The following is a 26,428-nucleotide window of genomic DNA, read 5'->3' as shown; positions in this document are numbered from 1 at the left end:
ACAGGTGCCCGGGCAATAGAGCATGTCTTTTTGTTCTGCCAGCAGAGATAACCACAAATCAGACTGATAAGGTAGCCCACCATATTATCAGCCCGTCGCTATCGAACTGTTTTTTTTTCTCTGTTCGATTCGAACAATACCGCTGCTTTCAGCCGCTTACGCAGTTCCATCCGCAGTCGCGACCGAGCAGCACGCTTTTCCTTCAAAGTGCGCGATACTGAAAAAAGAGTTTTTTCTTCTTGTGTTTAGTTTGCGAAATCAATAAAACTGTTGGAGACTACCATCTATTCGAGTGATTCATGCAAAAAGATTTACTAGATAAAATCTAGCTGAATATTTTGGTGCTGTGATTAGCGAATCGGTGATGAACAGTTAGTGAATTCTTTCGGCTTATTTCTTTGGATATGCATCTTTGCCATACAGATTAACGGAAGAAAATGGATCAAAATGCAGAACTTGTAAGTGAGCGAAAGACGAGTAGAAGATGATATTAATATGAGGGCTTTTCGAAAACCATTGGAATGTTCATCATTCTACATTTTATAATGGACAGGTGCAATCCACCGTTCAATTTCTGTCCTATAAATTGTATTTCGATGACGAAGACATAGTGCGCTTATCATACTTGTAGGCGGTGTCGTGTTTCTGTGATAAGGGAAATGAATGACCGGTCGTCGGTAAGGTCCAATAAACGCAGGTTTTCCGTGATCAATTACTCACCCCGTTGTCTTTCTGCATTACCCACAGCGAACTAATGATGCCTTCTCAGCAGGGTTCAAAATCATAATTTTTTGAAATCAATTTTAGAGTTGGGTTAGGCATTCGTCACACATAACAAGTTTGCAAAAGATTAAAACCGTCATATCTAAATTCCTCGCTTATCGTTCTTCGGCTAGGAAAGTTAGATTATATTGGATTGGTACTTTTTCATGATAAAAAAAATTGCTAGCGGATGTTGAGTTTAATCAACCTTTATTAAATAGTTTGCGGGTTTGTGGCGGTGTAAGTTATTGTAAATCGAAATATAATAATCGTGTTTGAGTTCTAAACGGATTCAAATACTTCAAATGATTCGAATATGATAATATTCTAAAGTTTTATGGTAAGGTAAGTTAAATTTTAAACGAGAATAATTTTATCTGTGCAAATGGAAATCCGAACTGTCGTGTTTATAGAACTCTTTTCTGCGTTCCTTTTTTCGTCGGAATTGGGCTATAACCGTAGGCCGCTAACTCCAGGTAGTGAACAGGACGCTATCATGTACCAGTTCACATTACTATCTCATTCGAACGGAGAAAGAGAGATTAATGGCTTCAGAAATCGTCGATGAAATTAGTTTGCTGTTTGTTTGGTTAATTTTCTTTGTTTGTTAAGAGGAGTTGGTTGTCATGAATAAACGAGTCGATTTTTTAAAATTCTTTATTTCTGCCAAGCTTACAATTGTTTGAAACGATTTCGCATTTTACGACCAATTTGCTAGCCTTTGTTCAATAATAAAAGTGGATTTGATTTTAAATTAATGTAAAAAAGTTTTTCAGATACGATCCTTGCATTGTGTGCAATGCCATTTTATTTCATGAGTCGGGCAAATAAATGTTATTTTAAACAAAAAAAGTAGTGCACAATTTTTAAAATTCTGCATCTTTTGGAGAATTTTAAAAATTGTGCATCATTTCGAGAATTTGTGCAAAAAAATTAGTGTTTAATTATGTGAGACCTGGTGCGTAATTTAAATGAAAATATTTTAATTTTAACGAAAGTTTAATGCCAATAAAGTTATAAATAATTTAGTACATACATGTCCCTATATTTTTAAATATCACGATTGTATTAATAATTTAAAAAAATCTGTTGATATATCGATCAATCTGAATAACGCAATAACGGAATAAGAACAAACAAACAGTGAGATATCTTTCGCAATCATCTTTATTATTTCTGCTTTCGAAAAGGTCCAAACACCCCAAACAACACCAACAACCATCAGCCAACATCGTTCAATTGCAGAGGTCGAAAACATTCCGCTGTGCCAGCCGCGAGCGCCACCAGCCGCTAGGTTAGAGCATTCCGCTGGAGATGAAATTATTTTTCGTTTTTCATCATGCTGCTGCTTGCTTGCGCTCAGTCAGAATGAATAACGCAGTGTCAAATTTTGATATGTTTTGTGCATCGACATGTGGCCTCAATTAGCAAACAGCTCAATGAGTGCGACACATAACATCTTCAATGTAACGACCTCGCATTCATTTGGCTAATAAACATTCTGCACCATTTCGATGATTTGCAACAGGTGTGTTGCTGTCTGCTGTCTGACCACGTACACATGGCAAATGGCAATGATCGGTAAAGATCGAATTCGGAAGACCCCTATAAAGACGGACGGCGATCAGCATTCAACGCCGGTGGTAGAGTAATTGAAGCTGTGTTGCTCCTTAAAGTGAAATGCTTAAGGGAAAATTAGTCGCCATTGATATTTCGAACACTGAAAAGTTGTTTTTTGCCTAAAACAAAAATTTTATTTGAAAAAATGAATCCAGTATATTATTCCTGCCAACTATTTTTTTCCTGCCAAACACATTTTCAAGAACAAATTGCGCTTGCATGATTCGAAACATCTAATTCAAAATGTCGATGTCGGTGTGGAACAATCATAATTAGCTGTGTTTACTGTTGTTGGTTTCGTTATTTTTTCCAAAAGCTAATTGTTCTTCCTATCAGATAAATATTAGTAATTTTTAAGACATGAAAAATCTGCGAGTGGTGTGAATCTTTTAATCAACATGCAGACTCGAGTGACCCGAGTCTTCAACTTTTGTCTGACATCAGGCTTGGTAGGATTAACAAAAGGAAGGAGGCAGAAAAGGTACAACCACTCTACTCAATGTTCGGTGAATTTATTGCAATTATATCGCCGTTTTGGTACATATCTGGAGCATTAGATCGTTCGTCATCAACGTGATATAAGTGAAATGATACAGTTGTTTTTTACGATATTTTAGCTAGACTCTTTTGATCTCCTTAATGAGATGATTGGTTTTTATCTAGTTTTTTCTCAATTACAATTCTTAGCTCAGTTGTAGAACAGATCATTTACCTAGCTCAAACATTTACGTACGTTGTTTTGCATTTCGCTTCGCAACTGCAACAGATTACTGTTCTATTCGAAAAAGAATTTCTTAAAAGGAAGGAAAAATTATTGATCCTATCTGACTGCTATTCGATTTTGATGAAAATTAATTACGAAATTCGATGATAAGACTGCATCTGCAAGATTTATCGATGACTAGCTGACCCGACAAACTTCGTATTGCCACAAATTAACCTGTGTTGTACATAAATCATGAATCTCGGATGATCTTTGTCACTATCTCGAGTTTTGCAAGCCCCCCAGTGGGCGGCGCTTCCGACGGCGGGTCACCGGCAACACTCGCGACCGGCTCGTCCTGAATGATCTAGTGTTACTATAGATAGTTTTTGTGGTCTTGTTATTGATTAATGTTTTATGGAAGAGTCTCGAATTTCTCGAGTTGGATTAGTTTTTGAGTTTGGCAAAAATTTCTGTTTTATTTGTATGAGAGTCCATATCCCCCTACCACAGGGGTGAGAGGTCTCTAACTATCATAAAATAAATTCAAGGCTCAAAAATCTCCTACATGCTAAATTTGGTTCCATTTGCTTGATTAGTACTCAAATTATAAGGAAATTTGTATTTCATTTGTATGGGAGCCCACCCTCTTAAAAGGGAAAGGGGTCGTAATACACCACAGAAAAAAAATTCTGCCATCTAAAACTCTCACATGCCAAATTTGGTTCCATTTGCTTGATTAGTTCTAAAGTTATGAGCAAATTTGTATTTCATTTGTATTGGAGCCCCCCCTCCTAATGTGGGAAGAGGTCCTAATTCATCACAGAAAAAATTCTTGCCTCCAAAAACCTACACGCCAAATTTGGTTCCATTTGCTGGATTAGTTCTCGAGTTATGAGGAAATTTGTATTTCGTTTGTATAGGACCCCCCCTCCTAAAGTGGGGAGGGGTCCCAATTCATCATTGAAAAAAAAATTGTCTCCAAAAACACACATATGCTAAATTTGGTTCAATTCGCTTGATTAGTTCTCGAGTTATGAGGAAATTTGTATTTCATTTGTACAGGAGCCCCTCCTCTTAAAGTGGGGAGGGGTCCTAATTCACCATAGAAAATTTTCTTGCTCTCGAAAACCTTCACATGCCAAATTTGGTTGCATTTGCTTGATTAGTTCTCGAGTTATGAGGAAATTTGTATGGAAGCCCCCCCTCTTAAAGGGGAGAGGAGTTATAATTCCTCTTATAAAGAGGGGAGGGGTCTCAATTCACCATAGAATAAATTCTTGTCACCAAAAAAAACACCCACATGCCAAATGTTGTTCTATTTGCTTGATTAGTTCTCGAGTTAGGAGGAAATTTGTATTTCATTTGTACAGGAGCCCCCCCTCTTAGAGTGGGGAGGGGTCCTAATTCACCGTAGAAAATTTTCCTGCCCTCGAAAACCTTCACATGCCAAATTTGGTTCCATTTGCTTGATTAGTTCTCGAGTTATGAGGAAATTTGTATGGAAGCCCCCCCTCTTAAAGGGGAGAGGAGTTACAATTCCCCTTATAAAGAGGGAACTGTCTCAATTTACCATAGAATAAATTCTTGTCACCGAAAACACCCACATGCCAAATTTGGTTCTATTTGCTTGATTAGTTCTCGAGTTATGAGGAAATTTGTATTTCATTTGTATAGGAGCCCCCCCTCCTAAAGTGGGGAGAGGTTCTTATTCATCATAGAAAAAATTCTTGCCTCCAAAAACACCTACATGCCAAATTTGGTTCCATTTGCTGGATTAGCTCTCGAGCTATAAGGAAATTTGTATTTCGTTTGTATAGGAGCCCCCCCCCACTTAAAGTGGGGAGGGGTCCCAATTCATCATTGAAAAAAAATTTGTCTCCAAAAACACACACATGCCAAATTTGGTTCCATTTGCTTGATTAGTTCTCGAGTTATGAGGAAATTGGTATTTCATTTGTACAGGAGCCCTCCCTCTTAAAGTGAGGAGGGGTCCTAATTCAACATAGAAAATTTTCTTGCCCTCGAAAACTTTCACATGCCAAATTTGGTTCCATTTGCTTGATTAGTTCTCGAGTTATGAGGAAATTTGTATGGAAACCCCCCCTCTTAAAGGGGAGAGGAGTTATAATTCCCCTTATAAAGAGGGCAGGAGTCTCAAATTACCCTAGAATAAATTCTTGTCACCGAAAACACCCACATGCCAAATTTGGTTCTATTTGCTTGATTAGTTCTCGAGTAATGCAGAAATTGGTGTTTCATTTGTATGGGAGCCCCCCCTCTTAGTGGGGGGAGGGGTCTCTAACCATCACTAAAACCTTTCCTGGCCCCAAAAACCTCTACATGCAAATTTTCACGCCGATTGGTTCAGTAGTTTTTGATTCTATAAGGAACACAGGACAGACAGACAGAAATCCTTCTTTATAGGTATAGATATCACTGTGGTAGTTGCTTTTATGGCCATCGGTGGTACCTAATTTATCCTTTGGAATTAATTTTGTTATTTTTAGTAGAATGAGATAAGGCATAAATGTGTTGCGGACTATTTTCGGTGTAGTAAACTAAAAACTAAAAATGGAGAGTGGCGCAGGCGTACTCTTTGAGAGATTCCCATCGTACTGCAGTTGGTCGGCCTTGTTGCAAGAATGCACCATCGGCACCAAAAAAAAGAAACCAACGTGTTGCTGGCCCAACTAGGTTGAAGCTAGCTTGGGAGAAATGCTTAACGAGTTGGAACAAGTAACTCAGCGCGAGCACAATTGATACAACTCAAGCCACTTCAGCTTCTTACGACGGGGCGTTTTCTGTTTCTTGTCTCCTTTAGTAATGTTTCTCTGGAATTTGCCGGTTTTCTTGGCGATTTCTCCATTGGTCTCCGGTGCAGAATTTAACTCCAGAACACGCACAAGATATTTCGGTTAATCCAGATGTTCCCTCAGTCATTAAAAAAAACCTACAATTCTGCACCATCCCTTATATAAGTCCGCGGATCGCTCGAACCATTTGTAAGGGTCGCCGTTTGGTTAGCGCTGGTTTGAACGAAAGGTGTTGTGGATTATTTTTGGCGGAGTACAAACGGATAGCGGAGAGTGGCGAAGGCGTATGAATCACGAGCTACAGGCATTGCTTGGAGAGATTCCCATCGTACATTTCGTGAAAGTCGATAGGCTACGGTGGGCCCGTCGCACCGTAGGATGAAACCAAATCTAGGTGGACCAAAGTAATCACGCTAAAACCGTTAGTCCTAGGTATCTAGTATCTTCGGAGAAAATTTGTTATTTCAATTCCGCATTTTTTGGTGTATATGACATTAAGCGAGTGTAAAACATAAACTTTTTTATGGCTTAAGTTAGCTGAATAAAATGTCGAGCAAAGTTAAAGAACATTAAATTTTGAATTACTTTGCTAAAGAAATGAAAGTCCTAGCTCTTATGGTTGATAGGATGGAGCAATTTAAAGTTTTTTGGACGGAGTGGACCTAAAAATTCCGTTTTTTCTTAATATCTCCTTTTGTGTTTATTTCTCACAATTCTTACCTTCGGAGCACTTTCACATCCAATAAAAACGCACATTTTGTTTGAAGGAATCAAGTCGCTATCTCCTTCGGTTCAATAACTATAGGCATTTTTTCTAAAAAAATATGCATTTTTCAAATGCCAATAACGTAGAAACTGCTCAAAAACAGCAAATCAAATTTTGCATGGATGTTTAGTAATATATTGGTCACCGAAATTAATTGAGCTCGCATCGGTCCAGGTCTGTCCTTTTTTGCTAGACCATATTGAATATTGAAGGAAAAATTACCGTTTTACTTACCAAAATCACAATTTTTACGTTAATAGAATAGATTAAAAAGCGAAAATAAGTGTAAATGTTTGTATTTATCTTAATTATTTGTAATTAGCTTATGAAGGTGGCTCTGGTTTTTTTTCGAGGTGGAAAATCTTTTGCCTTAGGGGATATGAGTGTTGTAATTTTCGAGTGCAGAATTTTAGGTTTTTTAATGACTGAGGGAACATCTAGTATAACGGAAATACCTCGTGCATGCTGTGGAGTCAAATTCTGCACCGGAAACCAATGTAAAACCGGTAAGTCCCAGAGAAACATTACTAAAAGAGACAAGAAACAGAAAATGCCCCGTCGTACCTACCCTGTCGTAGGACTGTGATGGCCACCCTAATGTCATATACACCAAAAAATGCGGAAGTTGAAATAACAACTTTTCTCCGAAGATACTATATACCTAGGACTAACGGTTTTAGCGTAATTACTTTTGTCCACCTAGATTTGGGTTTCATCCCACAGTGCGGCATAAGGATGCTCGGAATAATTGCTCTATTGCACCTGGCAGGAATTTAACGAGACCTACGCAACTTCGTTTTTCAATAATAATTATCCTGTACTTACTAAATACATTGAAAATATGCTGGTCAAGCAAGGAGGGGTGCAGTGGGGAGGCAATAACGAAAAACTGATAGTTCAAATTGCTAAATTGCAAACATGCGTGGTAAACGCAGAAAATAACCATGCTAATAATTTTCGCGTGGGACTCTAAATAGGTGGAAACTCCGCAATAATTCTTCAGGATCTCTTTACTTTTGGCGCTTTTTACTCCTCAACCGATTCCTTGATCGATGGTATTGTCTCTTAACCGTCCAGTTAGCTTCGAGGTACGATGCTGGTCTGAAAAGCCAGTCGTCGTATGTTCGAATCTCGGCTAGGCGGTGCTTGCTAGATAGAGTCAGTAGGATCGTTGCACTGGCCCCGTAATTTTCCTGTACTTTACAGCCAACTACGAAGTCTGTCGATAAAGAAGGGTAATGTCTAAAGACGGTATAAACTGAAGGCTTTGCTTTGCTTTTTTTGCTCGTCGGTATTTGATTTGGTCAAGTTCTCTCTACTACTCTCGCAACTACAAAGCTGTTGATATAAGTTTGGTTTTCGCGCGAGAAAAAATAAGGAGGGAAATATTTTCGGGAACATATGCACTGATTTTTTTTCGGTTTTCAAATTCCAATGGTGAGGTTTCTGGAGGGGGCCTGCAGAATATTCAAATAAAACAAATATAAGGTATATGTGATTTTAATTCAATGTTGAAATACAGGAGGCAGGGAGGTTTGACTAATGTTACGTAATATTATGAGGGGTCAAACAACCAGAATTTTTGCGTTACGCACGCCTAATTGTCCTGTACACTATCTAACAAAACCTAGAACGCAAAACCTAGAACGTGAAGCTGAATGAAGCAAAGCACGTGAAGCTTTCTGGAACATCCTAAAGTACTACGCAGAACGATATAGTCGAAAGCCCGCCTAGCTTCCTTAAGAACACCTGATGTCACAAATGAGTCCACTGGGGTGGTACAAATTTTCCACATGATTGTGAGGAACGTGCTGCTCGAGCCAAAGATGCTGATGCCACTGGGACGAACCAACTACCGGTTGAAAACCCCATTAAAAAAAGTAAATAAATAAATAAACAAATAAGTCCAATATCTCCCATGCTATTCTGAAGATATGGATCATCAAGAGTAGCATAAATGGATAGTCAAGAGTAGCATAAATCAGCCTAGTAAGGTTGGTTCAGCTCTATTGGCAAAACATTTTCGAATAAACTTGAATAATCTGTTCATCTTAACTAAATCTTACGCAGCCTTGAAGTTTATGAATTGATGGTAAGTCTACCGGTTGCAGAACATTGCTATCGAAAACGCCCAATTGAGAAAATTTGTAACAGCTCTATCTTTCGGAACAAAACGCGAGAGAGAATTTACGATACAGAACTGGGAAGTGTTATATACATGCTCTTAAAGAAGTTTGGAAGGAATTCTATCATTTCCGAATTGTTTAGAATTGTTTTGTGGGTGAAACCAACCTACGAAATAAAATACACTAAATACATGTGATATGCGATATCAAATCGGTATATGAGTCACCCACAGGAATGTACACGTGGGACTGTTTACCAATCAGACTATAACTATGGAAAAGACGTAGTAAATGCAGTTAATAATCGAAGGCGAATTCTACAACAACATCATCAATGTACACAACTTTCACTGTGGAGGTACCTATTGTATTTTTCAAAAGAGAGCAAATGTATGATGCAAAAATGACTATGGACTATGGGCAGGTGGTATTCGAACCCGCAACTCTTGATTACCGGTCAAGTGTGATTCCATCACACCACTTTTCTACTAGTTAGTTTAATAGCTATTTTTCTTCCAATTTTACCATTTTCCACACACTTACTCAGTGAGGGTATTATTTTTGTGTGACCATTTTTGTTGAGGCTGTTAGACTCAATAGAATCGTAGAACCAGTCCCGCAATTTTCCTGTACTCTAACAACTGGCTGCGAAGTCTTTCGTATAAAAAACAAAATGTTAGGTTTCGATAACGGAAACTAGCACCTAGGTTTTGCTTTTGCCTTTATTTCCTACCGTACATATGGTAGATGGATTTTTACTCGGTTAGTGGGGTGTAATAGTGGCGTGGTGGTGTAATAGAATCACACTTGACCGGCAGTTGAGAGTTGTGGGTTCGAGTCCCACCTGCCCAAACTCAATATTTGTAATCTATAATCATTTTTCGCATCATACATATTTACTATTTTTCCAAAAAACCATTGCTACCTCCGCAGTGAGAGTTGTGCACGTTGATGTTCGTTTTGAAGAATACGCCGTTAATTGTTGACTGGCATTTTCTCACTGTACGAAAAAGTTAACCTCACGAGTATGAAATGGGGAAGGCAACTAGGAAGAAGCGCCCAACATAGCTCTAGCCATCCCAAGCCCCTACCCAGCGCCTCCACGTGGCCATACCTGGAATTCAGTTCCTAACCTTACAAATGTAGTTTTAGGCGACCATTAAACCACACGACTTTATTTTCAAGTATTTAATGATTTAACCTAATATTTTTGGCAAACTAATCTATTTTCAGAGAGCGAAGTAAGGCGCTATATCCTTGGTCAATTGCAGCCTGGCTTCTGGTCTAAATGCCATTAGTTCATCTCTGAGGGTCCGGAGTATCACTTAACCTTTATTAGTAAAGATACTCCTAACGACTGTAAATAAATCATTATCTAATATTCTATGTATATAGCAAGCGTCTGGTACGGGAGGTCCACGCTTTCTTCCTTCAAAATGCTATCTTTCTCGATCGCACCAGCGCTGTTTGATGCTTACGCTGCTTCGGCCTTAAAGATATTTTTACATCAAACCAAATGTAGACAAATCAAGCTACATGTATGCAACACACGCTGCGATATTTTATATTGCGAAATAATACGTAATTTTATATGATTTGCGATTAATTTAAATGAATGACATAGTTACAGTCTGATTCATAAACAATCCAGCCCGTATATTCTTGTGGGTGACTCACATATAGCGATTTGATATCGCCCACCATATATATTTATTAGTTTGGTAGCTGAAAGGATAAGATTCACTTCAGAGCTGCTAACTGCCTGTACTTTCTAATCTAGATGGTTTGAGTAATTATTTTAATTTATTTGATAAATTTCACAGCCCGAAAATCTAGTGTAGAAGATTATTTTAATGTATGGTGTGTATTCGCAGTAAATTTGTTTTTTTAAATCCAAAACAGAACTGTAGGTGAAATCCGGGATACAAGCAAAATTCGAACTTAGCTTTTTATTTTACCAAATGCATTCGATAACGATAACTCTGCTAATTCCGCATTTATTTTTGCCGGCGTTTATTTTTATGTGCACCAGGGTGAATGGGTCTGGCTTGCACCGAAACTCAGCAATGAGTTTGAGATTCCCTATGCAGGTCGGGTGCTTCGTACCCATTCCGGAAAGACCCTTATCGCTGACGACGATGGAAATGAGGAATGGATCAACGATAAAGAGGTAAACACTGTGCTAGATTTTCGGTTGATAATATCTAAACCCAAACACATCCTTCTGAATGCAGGTTATTAAACCGATGCACATCACCTCGCAAAAAACGGTCAACGACATGATAACGTTGGGCGACCTGCAAGAGTATGCTATTTTGCGAAATTTAATTGTTAGATATCATCAAAAACAAATCTATGTAAGTACGTTTTGTGATTTATGGTTTGTCATTCTAGTAGATATTTCCGGTATTTGATTTCTTTTTTGATTTTTTTTCATAGACATACACCGGCAGTATGTTGGTAGCCATAAATCCATATGAAATTTTACCAATCTACACGTATAATGAGATTAATCTATACCGTGACAAGAAAATCGGAGACTTACCACCGCATATTTTCGCCATCGGAGATAGCGCGTACCAAGAGATGCGCCAAACCGCACGAGATCAATGCATAGTCATCAGTGGTGAATCGGGTGCTGGAAAGACTGAAAGCACTAAGTTGATTCTGCAATATCTAGCCGCCACCAGTGGGAAACACTCGTGGATTGAGCAACAGATTATTGAATCGAATCCGATTTTGGAAGCTTTCGGAAATGCGAAAACCGTACGAAACGATAACTCCTCCCGCTTCGGGAAGTACATCGATGTGCACTTCAACAAGGAAGGCGTTATTGGTAGTGCCAAAATCGATCAGTACTTGCTGGAGAAATCAAGGATAGTGCATCAAAACAAGGGCGAAAGGAATTATCACATCTTTTACTCGATGTTAGCTGGAATGAGTAAGGAGGAAAAGAAATTGTTGGAACTGGAGGATGCCTCCAAGTACCAGTACCTGATCGGGGGACAAACCTTAGGCTGTGAAGGACGGAATGATGCAAAAGTAGGAATACATGAATGAATGTGAGGTTTTGTTATAAACATTATTAAACTTTACGTTATAGGAATTTGCTGATGTTCGATCGGCGATGAAAGTGCTGGCATTTTCGGATCCGGAAATTTGGTCGGTGCTGAGTTTGCTGGCTGCAATTTTACACCTAGGAAATATAAAGTATAAGGCAATTACCGTACAAAATCTGGATGCTGTGGAAGTGAATGATAACGTGAATGCGACTAGAGTGTGTTCATTGCTTGGAGTACAGAAAAATATTCTAATCAGCGCCCTTACCAGGAGAACCATATTTGCCCAGGGGGAACGTGTTGTATCACACATTTCCAAGGAGCAAGCACTGGAGGCGCGGGATGCTTTCGTGAAAGCAATCTACGGGAAGATATTTCTAATGATTGTGGAAAAGATTAACAGTGCCATCTACAAACATTCACCAAAGTCTCGTATATCTATTGGAGTTCTGGATATTTTTGGCTTTGAACAGTTTGACACGAACAGTTTCGAGCAGCTGTGCATCAATTTCGCTAATGAAAACCTGCAGCAGTTTTTTGTCAAACACATTTTCAAGGTAGGTTCATTTGTGCCATTGTGTGATAACAGTTGAATAGGTACGACGAAAGCTGCCTTTTCTTACAGATGGAACAAGCGGAATACACTCGCGAGGGCATCAACTGGACCAACATCGAGTTCATCGACAACCAGGACGTGTTGGACATGATCGGAATGAAGTCGCTTCATATCATGGCGTTGATCGATGATGAAACTCGTTTCCCGAAAGGAACCGATCTTACCATGCTTTCAAAACTGCATTCTACTCACGGGCAGAAAACGATCTATTTAAAACCAAAGTATGACAATGTGCCTTCTTTTGGCGTTCAACATTTTGCCGGAACAGTGTTCTACAATGTGAATGGATTCCTGGAGAAGAACCGCGATACATTTAGTTCGGATTTGAAAGAGTTGGTAACTAAAAGCAGCAACGAGTTTTTGCTCAAGTTGTTCGGGACGGACGATTCGCTGGATACTTCGAAGCGGTCGATCACTCTTTCGTTGCAATTCCGAAATTCTCTGGACACTTTGATGAGAACATTGTCCTCTTGCCATCCGTATTTTGTTCGGTGTATCAAGCCGAATGATTCAAAACAACCGAAGGTTTGTATTGTAAATCCCTTTTCTTGCAATTATCAATATTTTGATTTTTAACAGATAATAGATAAAGCTCTGTGTGTACGGCAGCTGCGATATTCTGGCATGATGGAAACGGCTAAGATCCGAAAAGCTGGTTATGCAATTCGCCACACCTATTCTCAATTTGTGCAGCGATATCGGCATTTGGGTAAAAATATTGGTCCCGCACACAAGGTGGATTGTGTGCTTGCGTCCAGACAAATTTGTGAACGTGTTTTGGGTAACATTCCGGATGATTATCAATTTGGAAAGACGAAGATTTTTATGAAAGAAAGTCATGACATGGTTTTAGAAGCCGAACGATCACGCGTTTATCTGTATTACATCGTGCTGATTCAAAGAGCTTTCCGGCGTGTGCTGTTCTTCAAATACATCCGAAGATACCGCATGGCAGCCATCACGATTCAGAAGCACTGGCGCGCACGTGGCTACCGGTCGAACTATCTAGTAATGAGAAATGGTTTCCGAAGACTGCAAGCGGTAATACAATCTCGTGAACTATCGTACAGGTTTATGAGAATCCGAGATGTGATCACTCGCCTGCAAGCTAACTGCCGAGGATATTTAACTCGAAGAAACCTAAGAGACAAAATTACCTACAAAGCCAAGAGAATGAACGAATTGCGTGCCTTGAAGCGCAAAGAGGAAACGCAGTTCAAGCAATCGGGAAACAAACGTTGGCGCGAGGATGCAGAACACAACTATTGGCTCAGAGTCGATGAGCTGAATAGAGAGTTAGCACATGAAGCGGAAGAAGCTAGAAGGGCTGCTATCATTAAACCACAGCAGCAAATTAATGCCGAGGAGGACATCAAAATAGTCGGTGATGTGTTCGAGTTTTTGGACAACCCCATGAGTCCGGAACCGGTGCCGAAGAGAAAAGCATCATTTGCCGTAAGCAAAATGTTACTCTATTTCGAGGAAAAAAGTCGTAACAAAAAAATCATCCCCACCAAACTGTTGTCTCGTCCTGTAAATTATTACGAATCATCGCGGTTGTGAATCTATGACAAGCATTCGAATACAAATCTCAGTCTTTTACACGTTACACTATTACACGCAATATTTGCAAACAAATCCGACACCAAATGCAATAGTTTCGAATAAAATAGAGTTAACTTGTAAATAAATACACCAGTATCAGAAGTGTTCATCCAGATTACAATTTATTTCATCTGCTTAGCGAGCTGTGAGAAAATGGTTGAATCATTTTTTAAAATTTCTTTCCATAATCGGACTGCTACACCACCCACCACACATTTTAACCATGTCTGAATCCGAACTGTTTGCTAATCGATGCGTTGTAAGGTACATGGCGTACTGATTGCTTATCGCGCGTAATCACCGCTGCGGTATGTGTCAATCGTTTCATGTAGCAAAGTATAAACGAGACAGTTCGGAATTTCCTGCAAATTGATCGATTGATAGGGTGAAACTTAGGTTGGTGGGTGTTGTAAAAATATTACAAATTTTTTTATGAGAGTATTATCATTTGACCATTTTCTTATCCGCCGGACCTAGTGATCCTAGTGCTGATATGCGAGGGTAGCACTAGAACATGGGTCCTAATTTCACAACCATTGATTTGTGTTTTTGATCGTTCAGTGTTCCAGTAAACGTCGTGCGTGGTAGTACTTCTTGTTCCTTTATAGGCTATTGTAAATAAAATTCACTCTTCTGTTAACATTGTACCAGTCATTTTACAGTTAGTCGTCCTATGTAAATGGTGTATGTTGTTGTGTTTGAGTATTTTTCACACTTATTTTTAAGCAGATATCACATCACAAATGTCGGCTAGCAGTTATATTTTATTTGAAATCTCGAAAATTTTACTGAAGCGTTTTAGGCTTCCAATTACTACTAAACTGTAGAAGAATCAGATTCGGAAACGGTTTGCTTGTTGTCATATTTAGACTCTACAAACTCTTGAGCTAGCAGTATCTGAAAAGGCTTCAACACGTAATCATTACTTCTTAATAATTAGTGTATGAATTTCATCAATCTAGAACAAAATACTCATAGTTACAAGCAAGGTATGCTTGTTACACCTGAATTTTAAAAAATTGGTAGTTTAAAAAGAGTTCAAGTTTAGTTTAAAGGATTAATTTCGTTTAAATCAGTGTACTTTTCTAGTAACCAAACAAACTTTGAAGTTCATATTTTAGAGAGACCCAGCAAACATTTTTGTTGAATAGTAGCTTATTCAACCGTTGTATAGCTAATTACCGGGTAAGAGGTGCTTAATAATACAAAAAATATGTGCGTTGGGGAAAACCTTTTTTCAACTTTTAAGCTATCACTTTATGAATGTAATTTTGACAAAACAGCGGAATAACAGTCTGTTTTGGATGGAAAAGCTTTAATCTCACAGAAATTGTGCTATAAGCTCTTGTTTTTGAGACAAAATGATAAACATTTAGTTTGAAATTTTCTTTGCAATTTCTACCGTCAGTCTTTTCCAATAGACGGAGAAAACGCAGGCTGGGGTGGTTCAAAGGTTTACCAATATTTGCGAATCACAGGGCCTGTGGGAAAGGTTGGGTTCGAATTCGGTTATAAATAGCTCCCATTATACCTTGGATCGATTCGCGGATCCCCCCGCATGGGTATAGAGGAATGTTATACAAACTTAACAAGCGTTGATGCAATGACCCTCCCTTACCTAATTTCCTGCTCTTTCCCCTTCACGCCTTATCATACTCGGTTTAGATACTATGAAAATCTTTGATTTTATTACTTATTTTGCTGTTTCCTCCGGCTGTTGGAAAAAAATAACTAATATCTGACTTCATTATAAAGCCCAAAACAACAAAACATGAGGTTGGGGTATTGCAAATTGAATGCAATTTGTAATTTTACTCCTACCATAAGCTATTGTACAGCTACCTCGTCGAGTTTGCTCGCCTCAGAATGCCAGTTCATCTCAAACTGCCTCTCGCTTCTAATATATTTTTGGGTCTTCTTCAGGTTCAGTTTCCCCACCGTGGCCTAATAGTAGGATGCCCAAATCCAGTCAAAACAGCACGGAATGGAAAAGAGGCAGACGTTTTTCCAGGCACCCTTTCATGATTTCATTGTTGCGATAAAATGGTCATTTTGTAAGCCACAGGTACAAACAGCCTGCCAAACCTGACATTTCTCAGCAAACGTCGACAGTTTCATAAGCTTGAAAATGTCTGCCACCTTTCTTCTTTTGTTTGCCGTATAAACCTGATCATGCTTCTGACCATGAAGCTTCTATTCTATTCGCTCATGTTTTGACTGTCTTGTTTTGTTCATCGTCGCGATTTTTAAAAGGTGACCGGCTTGATTTTTTGCTCGATGCACGGTTGTAGACGCCACTGCCCAGTTTGTTTGCGACATTTCGGATGGAGAGGTTGGGTGCCCTTGAATGCGCAGGCCACTCTTGTTATCGTTGCTGCGGCATTCGATTTCTCGCGATCCAGGGTCTACCTAGCTGTCGGCTACTTACTTACTTACTTACGTGGCTTGTCATCCTAAGATAAAGCTTGTAGAACAAGGTTTCTCCAGTTAACGCACTTGTGGACTACCGCTCTCCAATTCCTTGGACACCGAGTACTCTCCGCCAGATCTCGCTCCACCTGGTCTAATCATCTTGCTTGCTGCGCCTCTGATCCTTTTGTTCCTACCGGATTTGAAACGAACACCATCTTTGCACTACCCTATCCGGAATTCTTGCAACAAGCCCTGCTCATCGTATCCGTCCAGCTTTAACCATATTTTGGATACTGAGTTCGCCATAGAGCTGTGCGAGTTCATGATTCATGCCCGCCTCCATACTCCGTTCTTCTGTACACCGCCGAAGATCGTTCTTAGCACTCGTCTTTCGAAAACTCCGAGCACTCACAGATCCTTCTCGAGCATTGTCCATGTTTCATGCCCGTAGATAACAACCGGTAAGAGGCGAACCAGCCGCAGGCTGAAAACCTCTCTAATATAGAATTAAAAAAAAAACAACCGGTCTAATCAGGGTCTTGTACAGGGTACAATTTCTACGAAGGCGTGTTCTGCTCGACAGCAATTGCTTGTGAAGCCCATAGTAAGCACGACTTCTGCTGATAATACGCCTCCAGGTCCAAATGTCATTTTGTGTCATTGTCCGCCGTTACCAGTGAACCAAGGTAGATAAAATCACAGACTACCTCAAGCTCATCGTCATCGATCGTTACATTACGGTCCAACCGGCCACGGTTCCGCCGGCCAGCATATACTTTGTTTTAGACGTATTTATCTTTAATCGAAGACCCCATAATTAACAAAACTGGCCTCTGTAATTTTTCCATAGAAACAGTGACGCTTCTATACGCGAAGGAGATAAATTTGGTATGAGTGTTAGTAAGCTCTCCAAAATTCTGTATCAATGTTAGTTCAACTATGTTGGTATGACGGTATGAATATTAGCACTCACTCACACAGATGCATCTATGGATCACCTTGTTTGGCAGAGCGAGCTACCATCAATGTCTTCCGAATATTGGCAGAGCTGCCAGTCCTCAGCAAAATGTTAGCTGGCTCTTTTCGTTATGGGGTCTTCGCTTTAACGTAATCTTTTGATTCCGCTCGGTTCATAATACCTTGTAACGCTATGTTGAACAGGAGGCATGAGAGACCGTCACCTTGACCAAGCCCTCTATGTGATTCGAATTAACTCGAAAATCCATCCAAAATCCGAACACAGCACTATTTACCATCCATCGTAGTCGTAGATCATCAGTTGGATGAGTTTCCTGGAGAAGCGTTCTTGTCCACAATTTTCCATAGCTCATTTCGTTTGATTGTATCATATGTGGCTTTGAAGTCAACGAACAAATGGTGCGTGGGAATTCTGTATTCCCGGTTCTTTTAGAGAATCTGCCGCAATGTAAATATTTGAACAACAAAGTCTTTCTCACAAATCTGATCGCAATTGGTAATAGACGGCGGAAGTGATTTAAGACAGCACTTTGTAGGTGACATTAAGAATGGTGATCGCTCGTCCAACTTGTCGCTCTTCTTACTGATCGGGCAGATAATCCCATCTTTCCACTCCTCCGGTAGCTGTTCTGTCTTCTAAATCCTAATAATTAGCAGGTGCAAACCAGTGGCCAGCTTTTTTGGTCTCATTTTAATAAGCTCTGCTCCGATGCCATCTTTCTCATCTGATTTATTGTTTTTTAGCTGCATGATGGCCTCGTTAACTTCATCTACCGGTGAGGCAGGCACCTCTTCTCCGGTTGTTGTACTGTCGAAATTGCTATCCCCGCCGCCATGGTTCTGTGCCTGGGCGCTATTCAGGTGTTCATCGAAGTGCTGCTTCCACCTTTCGGTTACTTCACGATGGTCCGTCAAAATACTGTCTCTCTTATTTCGACACATTTCAGCTCGCGGCCCGGGATCCGTTCAGTTTCTGTTAAAACTTTCGCATTTCCTGAGAACGATGCTGCCGCTCCAACTGCGCATACTCTTGCTCTTCCGGGTAGTACGTTTTCTCCCGGAAGATTTGGTTTCGCTGCATCTTCTTCTGTTTCTGAATCTTGGCCGCCCGCGCTGTGTTCTCCTCATCCATTACCCTCCTATATGCATTGTCAAATCAATCGTTTCGTCGATTCCGTTTCACTTATGGAATATTAAAAATTAATATAAAAAAGAGTTTTACTTAAAGCATAAGCATAAGCATAAGCATAGGATACCGCCCGTGTGCTGCTACTCCGTTATTGATCAGGACCATGAAAAATTGCAAAATGATGGCTGGAAAAAGCATACTTGGGACAGCACGCTATTTTTCATTGTGCAACCTTATCAGGTCCCTGCGTGCTGATCAATACCGACGCCGGCCACGTCCGAATGCGGGTCCTGGTGGGATGGAAAGGAATGTTAGTCCAATACTTGTTGCTACTAAAGACCAGGGAATCCTCTGCATCTTCACAAGTATTTCGGGAAAGGAATTGTTAGTAGATGGGCGGAGCTAGATGGATAATGTAAGTATGTAAGCATCAGTCATATGAGACTAACCTGGATATTCGAAAATTTTCTTGTAAAGCCAGTAACTACGAAAATTAAGATATAAAAAATACCTTTTTAACAAATTTAATATAATGCCAATGGTGCTCATATACAATCATAATTTAATTTATATCGAAAAATACTATGCACATGCGAGATTTACGGCTCAAAACCCACGTAACAACTTGAACTTATCCGCGATCAGGGAAATCAGGGATAATGAAACGAGCCAATATAGTCCCTAAGTTGATAAGCATTTCCTCTTACCAACACTAATATGCAGAGATATAGCGCCCTACACGCTTGTAAAAAAGAGTTTTACTTAAAGAAGAAAAAATCAGTCTGAAAACACCAGTGACGAAAAAAAATCCCGCTTTAAAAATAGATTCAAGAACAGATCAGTTTCAATCGTAAGACCCCTCGATTGTGTATGTTTTGATATTTTGTCATGTTTTGATGCAAACGACTCGACCTGATACATTTGTATACGCGATTGCATTTGAGTCAGTTCAAAAGAAAAATGGAGAACGAAGTAATTTTGAAAGCAATTTTCTTGTGTATCCGAAAATTGTTGGATTGTGATGTGCAAAATGGTGAATCGCACTGGGCTGTCGCTAAAAAGTACGGTATCAGCAAGGCAGCGGTTGTAATAATTCTTCTGAAACTAAAATCGTTCGGATCAATGGTGGATCACCCTGGCCCTGACAAAGGCAGGAAGCGCAAAACGGATACGAGAATGGACACCAAGATCATGAGCGAATTCAAGAAGAACCTTGGAAGATTCCGAAGGTAATTGTCCGCGATATCCAGGTACAGGTCGAACCGTTCGTTGCCGTCACGTTACGTAGTACAGGGGTTGAATTACAAAGTTGCCCGTAGGCGCAAGGCAAACAGAGTCAAACAGTTCAAATTTGCTAAGGAGCATGTCCCTACAGTTTGCGAAACCGGTTCTAATGAACGGAAAATTCGACCTGTTTAACCGAAAGCGGTGGGTTCGCGCGTAGCGTAGATCGTGTAAGGAGCTTCAGGAGCGCAACATCCACATTCGTGGGTGGAGTAGAAAGCCTCATGAAAATCGACGGAATAATGGTGTCAGATTCCTATATATCAACATCCTGTACGAAAATAAGGAGGTTTCGATGATCCAGGCGGGCCTTGAAGAGTAGTTGTTATTTCAGCAGAAGACAACGACCCGAAGCATATTGCCAAGAAGGCCAAGTCTTTCTTCCGATCTATTTTGAAACTGCGGACCGCACTTAGGAAGAATTAGATTCACAGCGTCTAAAGAACCTGGTGGAGAGATTCGAAAAAGGTGTGTATAGGACAATTTTAGAGTTAATTAGTATCCATAATATTGTCGAAGAAAGTATGTCGCTGGAAGCAAAAAGAGCGCTCGGTATAGCAATCTTTGTATTTCACTCTTAGTTTGATGACATAGGCAATAAGAACAGCCTGGTGCGTAGTGCTGTGCCGAATGCTAGATCAGTTCTAGGAAAATCAGGCTTCTATAATATTAGAGAAATCAGAATCATCAATCAGAAGTTTCCTAAAAATAAAAAATAAGAAAACTTATCCAATTTAATTCTACTATGTGTATTTTATTCACGACAGATACGTATTTCGCCTACGACTTGCAGGCTTCCTCAGTGTCTGTTTTCGAACTCGAAAACAGACTCGAACTCGGTTTCGAAAACAGACACTGAGGAAGCCTGCAAGTCGTAGGCGAAATACTTATCTGTCGTGAATAAAATACACATAGTAGAATTAAATTGGATAAGTTTTCTTATTTTTTATTTTTAGGTTTCGTATTCTACTAAAACGCTCTAAAAACTTCAGTCAATCAGAAGTTTATTTTAGTCCAACTGACAGGGTCATTTATATTCTTTTTATTTAAAGTTTTTTTTATGTACCTAGCATGATCATGGCATTAAGCGTTAGTAATCAACCTGGCGGCTGTATTTAGAAAATAGATGAAATACGCTTTATAATTTCTGTAATCAGGTTTATTTATAATCATCTTAATAATCATCCATTAACATGGATTATGTGTCATTAACAAGGATGAAACTTGAAATGGATCAAATTCCTGTTTGCGAAAGAAAGTTATTTATTTCATAAATTATATTTATAACTTCTATACGACAAACTGGCATTTGTTAGATCTAAATCAATGATAAAGAGTAGCATTTGAACATCAAATCACACAGAATCATCTCTGCGTTGTAAATAACATTAACATCGACACATAATACCGGAGAAAAAACGGTTATCACGGATCGCTTAACAATTTAAAATTTTATGCAGGAGGACGATCCTGCAGTGGCGCTGTCCGGTGCGCTTGCAGCCGAGTACGGAGCAAATTTTCCCTACCGCGAGGATTTATCCGACTATAATTTCGCCAAGTATGCGGCCACGTACTTTGCGAATAATGTGTCTTATCAGTTCAGTAAGCGCAAGCTCAAATCCTCGCTGCTAGACTTAACCAGCCCGGCTGATATAATCTCCGCTCAGGTTTGGCTCAAATAGAAAATAAAAAAACGCGCGCACCGCGTCTGCGAGTGCGAATACGATTGTGCCATTATTGATTTGTTTGTTTTCTTTTCGGCATCTAGGCTTTGTGGATTACAATTTTACGATTCATGGGTGATATGGCCGAGGCGCGATACGAGGATGATAGCGAGGGGGCGAAACATAGACCGGTTATGCAAAAATTGACGGCAACGTTAGGTAGAAGCTATGCGAAGACAAAAGATTTCCAAGCCTTCCAGCAGAATTTATCGGAGCATGAACGCAAATTGATCCATCGTACTTTAAAGCGCAAATCCAAGATACCGGCCGAATTAAAGGCAATTGTGGAAAATACGGATGAAATAGCTGATTATCAAGAATTCCTGAATAATCGTAGTACTAACTTGGATAAGTTACATTTCATCATTGGTCACGGTATTCTAAACAAACGGTTAAGGGATGAAATTTACTGTCAGATTTGCAAGCAACTGACCAATAATCCCAATTCCACTTCTTATGCGAAAGGGTGGATTTTGCTTTCCTTATGCGTTGGATGTTTCCCTCCATCGGAGAAATATGAAAAGTATCTGAGATCGTTCATTCGAGATGGCCCCGAACTGTATGCTCCTTATTGTGAGCACCGACTTGATCGTACTTTGAAGAATGGTACTAGAAGACAGCCTCCTTCTTGGCTAGAATTACAGGCGACGAAAACCAAGAAACCAATTACGCTGCAGGTTACAACGATGGATGGATCCAGCAAAAATCTAGAGATCGATTCGGCTACAACAGCGGGAGAAATGTGTGAAAATTTGGCCCATAGTTTAGGTTTGAAGGATGTTTTTGGGTTTTCTATTTTTGTTATGTTGATGGAAAAAGTCCTTTCGCTTCACAGTGGCTCGGAGTTTATCATGGATGCGATTTCCCACTGCGAACAGTACGCTAAAGAACAGGGAACCAATGAACGGCATGCCGAATGGAGAGTCTTTTTCCGGAAGGAAATATTTGCACCTTGGCATGATCCAACAGTGGATGCTATCACTACTAACCTAATATATGCACAAGTCGTGCGGGGAGTTAATCTTGGGGAGTTGGTTAGCACCTCCGATAAGGATATTGCCATGTTGGCAGCATTGCAGTATTATGCTGAATTCGGTATGGAAATGAATAGTAAAGTTTTGCAGGAGAAGCTTAAGGAATATATTCCAAGGAATCTTGTACGATCAGAAACGACAGCACGATGGGTTCAATTGATTGAGTCTGCCTTCAAGAGGAGCCGTTGCGTTAAGGAAGGTCTGCAGCGAATTACAGCCAAGGAGGATATTGTATTGTTTGCCAAATTAACCTGGGGTATGATGTTTTCGAGGTTCTACGAGGCAGTTCAGATCGATGGAACAAAACTTCCGACGAGCAGTATAATTATTGCTGTAAACTGGTCTGGAGTCTACTTTGTGGATGATCAAGAGCAAGTGCTGGTGGAACTATCCTATCCGGAGATTATCCATGTGGAATTTGAGGATGCGGATGAGGGCGATGTTAGTACACTGTCTCTAAGTACTATTCAAAAAGAAGAATTTGTGTTTAAATCATTCGAAGCCAGAGCTGTCTCTGATTTAATCAATTATATTCTGCGGGAACTGCGTAATAAGAGTATTTTTGCGGTGGCGATTAAAACTTACACGAATGAGAGTGAAACGGACACAATGTTGAATCTCCTGAAAGGGGATCTTATTAAACTGGGTCAAGGATTTACTGGGGAATCGATACTTGCAGAAGATGCGACTTGGGGGTACGGAGAGTCGAATGGAAAATCGGGTTATTTCCCCACTGAAATCATTTACGTGCTTCCGACGATTATGCCTCCAACGCCAGCAGTGATGAATGTATACCGCGTAAGAGGAATTTATTTCTGGTAAAGAGCAACTAATTAATTGATTTTGATTTGTATTTACAGAAGGAAGGAATCCTAAAAGCTAGAAAGCATACCGCTACCAATTACAACACAATCCAGCGGAAGAAAATGCACACTCTACAGAGATTCAGTTCAGAGCACTTCAGAGCACCTATTAGGTATATAAATGAATTGGTGAATGAGATGAATTGTTATGGTATTTTATTTCCATTGCAGTATCACGTCGGATTCATCGACATTATCCAGTGTAAAGAAATCAACATCCGAACAACTTTGGAAGCACACTCGTGAACCGATGAAGGCTCCACTTTTGCAACGCCTGCGGCATGACAAAGAAAGAGCCGATAGTGCTGTTATGATATTTACTGTTATTTTAAAGGTATTCAGAGCCCTTGATTTTGACAACGGTACAGACATTTGGTTTTGACTTTGCTTATGACTTTGTTTTGACTTTGACTGTAACGCTTTAGAAACGCGCAGAATTGAAAAAAAGTTGTGTATGACAAACTTGTAGAGCTAACTGTTATCTATAGTATTGTTAAATTAAGTATTGTTACATCTTTTGTATTCACCTTAAAAACGCACAAATTTCGAAATTAACATATAGAAGCTTCGTATATACTAAAATTGATGTAATAACTGTCCGACAGAAATTTTATTATTTGATTGGCAAATACGCCAAGCATGTTGTTGGGGACGAAATAGGGCCTTCGGAATACGTGGCTGATGATATCGCACTTAAAACAGATTTTGAAGTAATTATTTGAAATCGGACCTATGATTCTATTTGAAATTGAAATTAAATTAGACTTGAAATTGGATATGAAATTAAATTTCGTATCCGCGAATTAGGATTGTAATTGAAATTGGACTTAAAATTGGACATAAATTGGATTTGAATTGGTCTTGACTTTCAAATTAGAAAAGACATTTTTCGTCTTATTCTCTCACACGTTTTACCCCTTTAATTTCCTTTAATTTTTTTTCTTTTTTCCATTCCCGTGTTTACACATTGTGTTTCGTTTTTTCCTTTTCTATATCGTTTTCTTCGTTTTTGCTCTCACTTTTCCGTTTTTCCGTTTTTCCGTTTTTTCTTTTTTTTTCTTGCTTTTTCTCTTGTTTTTCTTTTTTTCTGTCCCCTGTTTCCCTGTTATTTTCTGTCCCATTTCTTATTTTATATATTTTTATTCATGTTTTTCACCCGTTTTTGTTATTTTCTTTCCTGTTTGTCATTTTATTTGTTTCCAATATTCATATTTTTCTAGCCCTTATTATCTCTCTGCCTACTCGTTTTTCGTTTTCTGTTCCATTTTTTTTGGTTTTTGAAGTCCCGTTTTTTCATGTTATACTTGTTATACGTTGCCATGTTGGAAACTTCGGGCAACATTTTGGAAAAAGTTGCATGCCACATGTTACCAATCTAAACGCACCTTAAAACACATGACTCATATCCAAATTTTGCTTGGTTGAAGTGGCAAAAATAAGAAAAATCGGAGCACAACGTGCATGACAGCCTAGACAGGAGAGACAAAACCCGATTTTTTATAAATTCGCCAGACAATATTTTTGTATTAATTAACGTTTGTCTCCTTTCAGTACATGGGCGACCTGCCAAGAGGGCGCGATTATATCAACACGGATAGGATCTTCGGACCAGTGCTTAATGATGACGTCCTGCGGGATGAAGTATTCTGTCAGTTAATGCGCCAACTAACGGATAATCAGATTCAAGTTAGCGAAGAGCGTGGCTGGGATCTACTTTGGCTGGCAACCGGTGTCATGGTTCCCAGCCAGTCGGTACTGAAGGAACTGTTTGAATTCCTCAAAACCAGAAAGCATCCTATTGCGGCCGAATGTTTGCAAAGAGTACAGAAGGTTCTGAAGGTCGGTCAGCGCAAGTTCCCACCGTACATTGTGGAAGTGGAAGCGATTCGCTATCGGACTGTCGAGATTTACCACAGGGTGTACTTCCCGGATGACACAGATGAGGCGTTCCAGGTTGAATCCTTTACCATGACTAAGGATTTGGTTCAGACAATTACTAGACGATTAGAGCTAAAATCGAGTGAAGGTTTTAGTTTGTTCATCAAAATAGGAGACAAGGTGTTTTCTGTACCGGAAGAATATTTCTTGTTCGATTTTATTTACGAGTTGATGGAATGGATGCGCGAAGCACTTCCGTCTCGGACAAATGATAATCGCATTCAGTGCGAGTACCAACTATTTTTCATGAAAAAATTGTGGATTAATATCGTGCCAGGAAAAGATCCTTTCGCTGACGAGATGTTCTACTTCCATCAGGAAGTTCCCAAGCTGCTGCAAGGATACTACAAAGTATCAAAGACAGAAGCAGTGAACCTGGCAGCATACATGTTTTGGGCTCAGTACACTCAGCAGGATATTCAAATGTTGCAGAAATCTTTTGCTGATATGATGCCGTTGTTGATAGCAGAGGATGTTGTTAGGATGCAGAAGCCTGAACAATGGAAGAAGGATATCATTTCCAGAGTTCAATCTCTAGCTGGGATAAGCTCCCCCGAAGCGAAGTTGGAGTTCCTCAAGATAGTCCATACATTCGATATGTTCGGTTCTACATTTTTCGTCGTCAAACAAGCAACAGATCAAAATCTTCCGGAGACATTGCTGGTGGCAATTAATAAGCATGGTTTTAATTTAATCGATCCCCGCACAAAGGTATGCTGTAAGAATTTCGTTTTAATTTCAGTTTCGTTACATTAATTTTTTTCCAGGAAATTTTGGCTCAGTACAGTTTTATGGAGCTTAATTTCTGGAGTTCTGGTAACACCTATTTTCATGTGAAGTTTGGCAACATGATGGGGTCATCGAAGCTGTTGCTGGAAACCAAACAGGGATACAAAATGGATGATTTGCTGACTTCCTACATTCGTCATTTTAGGACGCAAGCCCAACGAAACTAATATAATCCTTATTGATGATATATTTTTATTAATGATT

The 26,428-nt window shown here is 39.5% G+C and overlaps 1 protein-coding gene across 1 annotated transcript; it reads left to right on the top strand.

Annotated features, from left to right (window-relative positions):
* Positions 1 to 355: 355 nt before the first annotated feature.
* Positions 356 to 26,391, top strand: LOC128743971 (myosin-VIIa-like). The gene is made up of 13 exons (XM_053840687.1): positions 356 to 458; positions 10,826 to 10,963; positions 11,028 to 11,150; positions 11,233 to 11,835; positions 11,897 to 12,409; positions 12,478 to 12,993; positions 13,048 to 13,923; positions 21,337 to 21,543; positions 21,645 to 23,432; positions 23,495 to 23,610; positions 23,669 to 23,831; positions 25,049 to 26,146; positions 26,203 to 26,391. Exons 1-13 carry the CDS (start codon positions 438 to 440, stop codon positions 26,389 to 26,391), a joined length of 6,351 nt encoding a protein of 2,116 aa, XP_053696662.1. The 5' UTR covers positions 356 to 437.
* The last annotated feature ends 37 nt before the right edge of the window (positions 26,392 to 26,428 follow it).

This window comes from Sabethes cyaneus, chromosome 3, assembly GCF_943734655.1.
Source record: "Sabethes cyaneus chromosome 3, idSabCyanKW18_F2, whole genome shotgun sequence".
Lineage (NCBI taxonomy): Eukaryota > Metazoa > Arthropoda > Insecta > Diptera > Culicidae > Sabethes > Sabethes cyaneus.
Note: the sequence above shows the minus strand (reverse complement) of the source record. Positions and strands in the feature narration are given on the sequence as shown.